Here is a 9286-nt window from a genome sequence, read left to right as displayed (position 1 = left end):
TAATTATGTATTTTGTATTGGAGGAATTATTGTGAAGTAGAAATTTGTAACCGCTTATGGCCTATAGGCTAGGTTATTGAATATTGTTAAATAAAATAAATAAATAAAAAAATAATTCTTATTCTAATGTCTTGGGATATACAATATTTTTGGTTTTACCCTCTAGTATAAATAAAAAACCCACTTAACGATGTTGAAAATTTTAGACACAATAGTTTTCCAGATTAACAATATGTTACATATGAGAGATGTCAAGCAAATTATTGCAAATTTGAATTATCTAACAGTTTTCAAGATATACGAAATTTTTCATATATGTAATACCAAGCACCCCATCAAAAATCCGCCCGTTATTTTCTAAATGTTCACATGAATGTCAATATTATTCATATAAAATTTGAAGATTCTAGCTCTAAAGTTTCTTAGATATAAGATTTTTTCTATTTAGATATAAGATTTTTTCTATTTAGATATAAGATTTTTTCTAATTAATTCCTCCGAAATGTTCAGATAAATATTAAAGTAATTTATGCAAAATTTGATGTTATATTTTTTCCTAGATAAACAATATTTTGCAGTTTATTCATGGGAGATGTCATGTCTCCAGATCGCTCGAGTTCGCAAGAGTTCGCTCGTTATACTCTAAATGTTCAGCTGTCAAAGTACATCCAGTAAAGTTTAAAGATTTTAGCTCTAATAATTTTCCAGTAGTCCGCCATTTTATTACCCGAATTGTTAACATGGATGTTGAAGTTAATCGTGCAAAATTTTAAGATTCTAACTGTAATACTCTCTTTGTGTTTAATTTATATGGGAAGTGCCACGCCCCTAACTCTAGTCCGCCCACATTTTATCCTAAATAATCATATTGACACTACAGTGGCTCCGACAAAATTTGATGACTCCAACTGTTACTATCTCAAATATACGGATTTTATATTTTCTTAATATCGGTTATGCCGTTAAGTTCAAACATACAAACAAATACACATATATGAATATTTTATTTACCCTATTTTAGGAGAGGTTTTTGTTCCGTAGTTTTTATTCTGCATTTAATATACATTCAAGATTTAATATACATTTTCTGAGGATGTACAGCAGAAGTGCACGAAAGTTCCTTATGGAAGAGTAAATACCAATACTGTTTGGCATCAACCGAATTTGTCCCAAGTTTTTATGAAAATAAAACAAAATAAAGTTTTAAATTTTATGAGACGTAGATCTCTTTTATTTAAAACCAAATATAACCACGTAGCAGGTTGGCAGGTTTTTTTATGTCAAAGATAATGTGCACGTAGTGCTTGTCGTAGACAACATCAATATCTTAAGACTGTGTAAAAACAAGCTTAATTTGGTGGCAAACAATATTTAAGTACCGTTAACGGTTTATTCGTTAGAATCTTCCAGCAAAGATGTATAAAATTGGCATTAGATTCTAACGTTGTTAAAAATAGTATTATTCATTAAAAGGAGAAATTACCAAAATGCAGCTAGCAACAAAACTCGCTTAAACATTGCCGGCCACCTTGCAATATCTCAAGCATATTGTAACAATTAATTCATTCGCAATATCTTAAGCCGAATGAAGCAAATTAAAATATAATTATTAATTCGCAATATCTTAAGACGAATGAATCATGGTTGGTTTTATGACAGATTCATCAACTGTATAAACTAAATACTTAAATATTAGGCAAAACGTAAACATATTTTAGTGAGCTTATTTAGTGATAATGAAGTAAATTTTTCGATAAAAATATTTCAGTTCCTATGCGACCAAGTCGAATATTCCGGAAAGTTAATAACTGAATTAAATTGATTAGGATTAACTGGACCTGTCAGAATCCAGCCAAAAATCGTCTTTTGTGCTAATAACGACCCTAATAAGTTTCGTTGTATATCCGGTAAAACAATCCAAGGGTATAGATCAGCGCCAATAAGGATATCAATAGGTCGGCTATCAAAAGGATTAAAATCCGCCAAACGAAGATTTGGCAATAATTTTTGAATGTTGGCGTTAACGGAAGTCGTAGGCAAATTTGGCGATATTTTTGGTAAAACATTTATATTTAGTTAGATCCGATTTTCAAAAAACAAATATTTCTTGAAACTACTGATGCAGTATTATTGACACCAGAAATTTCAACATTCGTAGAACGCGAGGAAATGTTAAACCTTTTTCGTAATCGCTCAGTAATAAACGAGCATTCCGAACCCGGATCAATCAAAGCACGGACCTGATACTTATTGTTATTATGTTTTATATTAACAGTCGCTATCCCTAAGAGTACGAACTGATTATATCGAGTATGAAATACTTGACGGTTTGACATAATATTATCGACGTATTCGGTGTTGGATAATTTTGTAGCGAGTTAGTGGTTCGTAGAACCGCGTCTGAATTGCTTTCAGTAGAAACAGAAGGCGTTTCTGTATGCTGAATATGAAGCATAGAATGGTGCCGATTATTGCAAATAAAACAATTACTATTAATATTACAATTGCTGACATTATGTGTCCTCGAAAGGCAATTATAACAGCAATTATATTTGTTTACTGTAGATATTCTATCCATTATTGAAAGATTTTTAAACTTTAGACAATTTCGCAAAAAATGAGACTGGTTAGGACACAAGATACACGACATTTTAGTAGAAGTAGCATCGTAAGAATGTTTTGAAGATTCCACTTTAGAAGAGTTTGTCCCTTTAAGGTCGTTAAGACATTGCAATGTTTGAATTCTTTCCGTCAGAAAGTTATCAAAATCATGCCAAGTACACAACACAGATTTGTCCTCAACGCCCTGTTCCCATAAAATCACAGTTGACCTAGGCAGACGCTGAATACATATGAAAATAATAATTGGGCCCCAATTCTCAGTAGGAATTTTATAAATAGAAAGAGCAGTAAGGCAACTATTAATTCCTCGTTGTAAAGTTTTAAGGGCTGTTATTGATTCCTTGTCAAAGGAAGGAAGACCAAATAAAAGTTTGAGTTGGTTATGTACCAACATACGAGTATTTTCATATGTTTCTTTCAAATCGCGCCAGGCTAAGTCAAAACTTTCATTAATTAAGGGATATTTAGATACGATATCTTTAGCTTCACCCTCGATTTTACGTATTAAATGGCAAAGTCGTTCTATATTACTAAGCCGCGTGCTATTTATATAAATTGCCGTGAATAAATCTCTAAAAGTAGGCCAAGAAACATAATCCCCACCGAATATGTCAACATCACAAGGGGGTAGAGTCAGATTGTGTTCTGAAGTGCCAGTATATAAATTTACCGTTGAAGAATCACTATTCTTCGAATCACGTTTAAATTTGTCCATTTTCTGATTAATAGAGCCTAAACATTGAAAATAAGCCATGTATGTGGTCTGATATTTAGACGCTGCCACATCTACATCACTAGATTCACTGGGGGGAGAAGTTTCGAAAAACTTCTGACAAGAAGTATAAGTTGTTCTAACTTCCTCCCACAATCGTCTTATTTCCTCGCCCTGTATCTCTAAGGTAAAAATGTTATGAATATTCTCACCTAAATCATTAAACATCGCGCCGAAAGTAACAAGAGCATCCGATGCTCTAATAAATTCGTTTAGTGGCGTAACAGACATGTTTAATATAAAAAAATAAAATGTAAGGAAATTAAAAATCAGAACTAATTCACGACAAAAAATATTATAATTAGTTTTAAATGTCAAGCAACAAACGTAACAATGGCTAAACTGACCGACCGTAGGGTGACCAATATAATGGAATAACAAGAATTAACAGTATATGTATTTTGTTTTTATATTTTACAGATGTAAATCTGTAAACAAATGAAGCCAAAAGAAAATATAAAAACACTAATTTATTTAAAATAAAAAATAACTTTAATTTATTGTCCGTCGGAGCAAAAAAAAACTAAAATTTCCAAAAAATTAATTAAGGGATAGATTGCACTGTATTAAATATTAAAAGTAAAAATGATGAAAAAATACAAAAAGAACTTTGTGTATGTGTGCGCGTTAAAACAACCGAGTTTTTTATCACTTCACTTTTGCTCACAAAATATATTTACGTACTTTAATTATTTCGTAGAAATAAATAATAAATATATTGCCAGTGGACTGTATTATTGAGGATGATGGACTTCAAAAGATGCCAATAAAATCCAGTACTCAATTCAGGAATCCGGTTCGCTTAAACAAATACATATAAAGAAAAACATATTTTTATTTAATATTTTTTGTTGCAAAAATCGACACATTCAAACAGGGAAAAAATAAACATTTCATATACAGTGTCTCTCATAAGTATTCGAATTTAGATATAAATAAAAAGAAACCAAATTTAATAACATATTTTGTATGTAAAATTAATAAATTAATTTGTTAAATTGTCTAGACCGTGCCTAGTTTTGAAATCAAGCTTTTTAAAACTTTAAAAATTCACATTTACTTAAATTAATTTAGCTTTATTTAAAAAAAGTCCATAAAATTGCCTCACAAAAGTATACGATTTTTTCTGTATTCATATTTGATTATATTATACGAAATTACCTCACAAAAGTATACGATTTTTTTTCTGTATTCATATTTGATTATATTATACGAAACACAAAAATTAGAATCGAATGGTTTTTTTTGCTAAAAATTGTTTTAAGGGGTAAATATCAACCGAATTTGGACCATTTGGTCCACAATTTTGGGGCATTTGTACCATATTTTTATGTAATATCATTAAAATGGCAGTTTTTGGCAATATTTGTATTTTTTTCTCCTTTTTCCCAGAGATAAAACCAAAATTTGTTATTGGAATTTAATATACCCCTTGGGGTATCTAAAAATAATATTTTTTTATTACAAGAATCTGTATTTAAACGTTCCAAGATATATTATTGGAATCATTCTTCTATCGCTAATTTAATTTATTGGAATTCAAGTAGATTTTTATAATACTAGGGTCAAAAACTTTCGGGGAAACTTGTCTTCTGTATATTGTTTAAGATATCAGCTGTTATACATTTTAAGTTTTTAATATATTGTGGAAGTTTATTACTCCAAAGCATGCCTCGAAGAAACGCCATTCAATATAGTGGAATCATTCTTTTTATAACCAATGGCCTCTAGGCTGAATGTCACCATATCATTATGGTCTAACTCAAAAATATTGATATTTGTTTAAATATTTTCTACTATGGTCAAAATAAGCCCAAAATTTTTTACATACAGTGTTGTTGTAATGGGCAACATAATCGTGAATGTTGAGTAGTAAAAACTAAAATCTACTGTATAGGATGACGTTTTGTTAAGGCATGTTTTGGAGTTGTACACCGCTACGATGTCTTGAAAATTTAAAATATATTAATATTAATATCTACTAGCCAACTTTGTTGGAAAATATCAAAAAAAAAAAAAAAAAAATGAAATGCGTTATCTGTAAAAATAAAATAATTTTCCAATTTATTTTGCAAATCAAAGAATAGAAAAAAGTAACAGAAATGTTTTCAATTATATGAGAGTAGATTGTGAGTGATCATACAATAATTTGTCTGTGAATAATGTAAGTTTGAAATTTAAATTTAAATATTTTTCAATGTGCTTTTTACGATAAACAAAAACAAAATCTACGTTGATGATCGCTCTCGTCGTTTGTCAATAAAATAAAATAATTAAATTAACATTGTTTTTGCTTTATTTTTTATTTTATAGCAAAATCTAGTTTGCAATTGTTGAGATGGCGGGACACATAGAAATTCCAGAAATATGTCAAAAAGAGAAAGAAAAAAGTGAATTTAAAAGCAATATTGAAGATTCTAATAAAATACAATATGGAGAAAATGACGGTGATATACCACAGAATAGTTTTTGTAATGCTATAAAAAGTTACTCAAGGTATGACTTGTTATCTCTACGAAATGGGCAACTATCTATACATTATCCACATTGTGCTCTCCGGCCTGATTTGCAGGCACTATCTATATGGACTTGTCGCTTGCGTTGTGAGCTACAATATTTAGGTTTGTGGAAAATTCCGAATACGGGAAACTTGTACAGCAATTGCAACTGTAATGGAAGCTGCCAATCATATTCTTGTGGTGATGGTCAGTCTTATCCTCCATCAAGTTCTCAGCTAAACGCCGTTACTTCTCAAATGTGTTATGGAAATGTTCCGCAAACTCAGCAAATACAGCCTGTACAAACAAATTCTTCTCCAACACTAAGCAGTAGAAGAGCTGTACGATCACGCGAACGTTCCTTAAATTATCAGCGTTGTATTAACACTGAATTAATACGAGCTACATCACCAAGTGGTGCTGATGGTCAAATCCCACATCATTTAAATCATCAAGTAAAGCCCGCTTTTATTGATCACCGCAGTATTTCATCATCACATCTTATGCCAGCATTTGCGAAACGTCGCATGAGTCACGCAAATACTTTACATGCTCAATCAGACGGCAGTTCCAATTTGAATAATAATAGTGTACACAATCCAGAGCATTTATCAAATGACGATGAATCTAGTGAATGTTCAACACATTTTGAATCATCATTAAAATCTCGAAAAGACACAACCACCAAGTCGGCCAGTCAAAGTAAGTAAAAATTGCATATCTGCTGAGTATTTTTTTTTTCCGGTCTAGGCTCTATGTCCATGTCTAGATTTAATAAAAAAAAAAAAATAAAGAAAAATCCCTTATTTTTAGTATTTAAATTTATTTTCATTTTTAATTATTTTCCTTCATTTAGATGATTTCCATATGTATAAATCATCAGCTACTAATAACCGTCTTGACAAGAGTGAACAATTATTAGATAGTCAATATGGGTGGATGAATTTAATCAAGAAAGTTAACTCTGAGTATTCCCCGTCAAATAATAAAACAAATATTTCCGGTAGTGCAAACAAGAAAGTAATTTATGAACGTCGCATAGGTAGCGGACGCTTAGTACCAAGAGAAGTTAATTGGGATATGAGAACTGGTAATAAACAGAACGAAAAGGAAAATAGTAACAATTCAAATATTAGTAATAACAATAATGAAAAAGAAAAGGATAATATTATTGTTGGAGAAGTGGATAAACTAAATAATCGAAATTCATCCTCCATAACACGATTCTCAGATGCCAGACCTCAAGATAGACGTAATTTTGACCGACGTACTATAAATCACGACGATACTAATACTGGCGGTACTAGTAACACAAATAAGAGGTATACGACGACAAGTGTTGGAGAAGAAAGAAATAATTTTGATGCCAACTATCACGCACCTACACAACACTTTTCGGGCCAACGGTCTATGTCATTTAGGCGTCGTGAGTATGTTGATCACAAGGATCACCATAGAGATTTTAGAGATTTTCGTGACACCAAGGATGCACGAGAAAATCGAGATCATAAAGAACAAAGGGGATCTGATCATCATAATCTTCACCGAGATCATAAAGAAGAACCTGAATGGTTTAGTGAGGGTCCCACGTCCCAGCATGACACTATTGAACTGCGTGGTTTTGATGAATCAGACGAATCGCAACAGCAACGAGATCAAAACTCTTCTGGTCAATATTCAATAATTGAAAGAAAAACTTCGGAAAGTTCACTGCTGTCACACAATAGCAATACCAATGTCAATTCGTCTACCAAAGAAAATGTTGATATATCCAACGAACTATTAAGCAACAATTCCCAAAACAATTCTGCAAACACATTCGACAAGGACATTGACAATGGTAGTAGTATTATTGTTTCCAATAGTACAACAATGCCAAATAATGATAATAATGATACTAACGAATCGCCAATTGAGCCAAAGGCAGAAGAATCTGAAAATTCAGATAAAGGTCGAACCAATGTTGCGGAACTTTTCTTTGATAATTTTCTCAATATAGAAGCTCTTGAAAACACATTGATTGGTACTACTAATGATCAGTCGATACCTGCTAATAATGATGTTAGTGGAACTTCACGTTTTAGCCGTTGGTTTTTTAACAATTCAAGTAATATAACTAGTAATGATCAATCCGATAACATTCCGCCCACTAAAGACGATCCAAATAAACAAGCAAATAAAGGTAAGATCTACAATAATTATTACACTTTTCTAATTCAATTTAATATGTGGACGAAGGCTACAATGTAGATTTCAAGGGTTCTTCCAACAAACTTCTAACAGTATTATAAAATTACCAAATAAAATTCCCATTCAAAATCATTTTCTGAGTCGAGAGAGTTTTGTCCATCTATGTAAGGTTAGGTTAGGTACGCGGGTCATCCTCGCGATGTTATCACTGGGGACACACTTGGGTCCAGTATTCTGATCCCTTTGTGATACCTGAAAAGAGAGTAAACGGTCGGCGTATTAGTGCATTTCAACCTAAACACTCTGTTGTTTTTCTAAACCGAACCAGTTTGTTGCACGAATACAGCAATCTATCTTCCAGATATCAACCTCCGATAGATCCGCTAATGCAGAAAATAGCTACCTAGCAGGCCCATTCTGTGATAAGTAAGGGCGGAGCAATGACAGAGGAATTGAGTTCTACTCTCTTCTTCCTCTTCAGCCTGACAGCTCCTGCAGAAGTCGTTACTGGGTAAGTTCAGTCTTCTTGCATTTAGTCCGAAAGGCCAGTGGCCAGTTACCACTGCCGTTAAGTTCCGTAGATTAGCTGTCAGAATGTAGAAAAGGGCATGGGATTTTTGTGGGTTGTAAGATGGCTACATGATCCTTGCATGTCTGCAGGTAGCTTCAGTCGACCATCTGCATTGCGCATGGTCATATAGTTTTTCATGTATCGAGCGTTTGCGGGTTGAAAGCGGTATACCAACAAAACGTTCGGTATGCTCTCTTGCAAGCGAGGAACCTAAGAATCCGCGATGGTATTACCAGGAATTTGTTGATATCCTGGAATCCAATACAGACCTATTGCGGAATATTTCGTCATCTCGTTAAGGGATGGCCGGCATTCTAGGACTAAGTTTGATGTCGTATAGACACCACTTAGAACCTTAAGGGGCGCCTGGCTGTCGGTATAAATTCGAATATTGGCACCGTATATTCTATAAAACCTTTGTGTTTTTGAGGATTTTTTCTGCTATTATATATTTTTGCTCTTAAGGAATTGTCTTTCACTTTGTTCTTTTAAAGTTAGTCTTGAAATTTTTATTATGTAATTGACTGGTAATTTTGGTATTTAAATTCTTTTACATAAGTCGATATTTTTTGGGGTAGTTTAAAACTTTCTTACAATTGACTTATATTTCTTCACAGAAGGTTCAACTGATAG

The 9286-nt window shown here is 32.4% G+C and overlaps 1 protein-coding gene across 1 annotated transcript in view; it reads left to right on the top strand.

The window, feature by feature from the left end:
* LOC111688803 (eukaryotic translation initiation factor 4E transporter-like) overlaps nucleotides 1-9286 on the top strand; it is a 32178-nt gene that overhangs the window by 7690 nt on the left and 15202 nt on the right. The window contains exons 3-4 of the mRNA XM_046956256.1: nucleotides 5708-6594; nucleotides 6749-8074. Coding sequence (XP_046812212.1) covers nucleotides 5733-6594; nucleotides 6749-8074 — 2188 coding nt within the window. The 5' untranslated portion in view covers nucleotides 5708-5732. The remainder of the gene's footprint in view (nucleotides 1-5707; nucleotides 6595-6748; nucleotides 8075-9286) is intronic.

Source organism: Lucilia cuprina, chromosome X, assembly GCF_022045245.1.
Source record: "Lucilia cuprina isolate Lc7/37 chromosome X, ASM2204524v1, whole genome shotgun sequence".
In the NCBI taxonomy this organism is placed as follows: domain Eukaryota; kingdom Metazoa; phylum Arthropoda; class Insecta; order Diptera; family Calliphoridae; genus Lucilia; species Lucilia cuprina.
The sequence above is the reverse complement of the archived record's forward strand: the minus strand, read 5'-3'. Positions and strand labels throughout refer to the sequence as shown.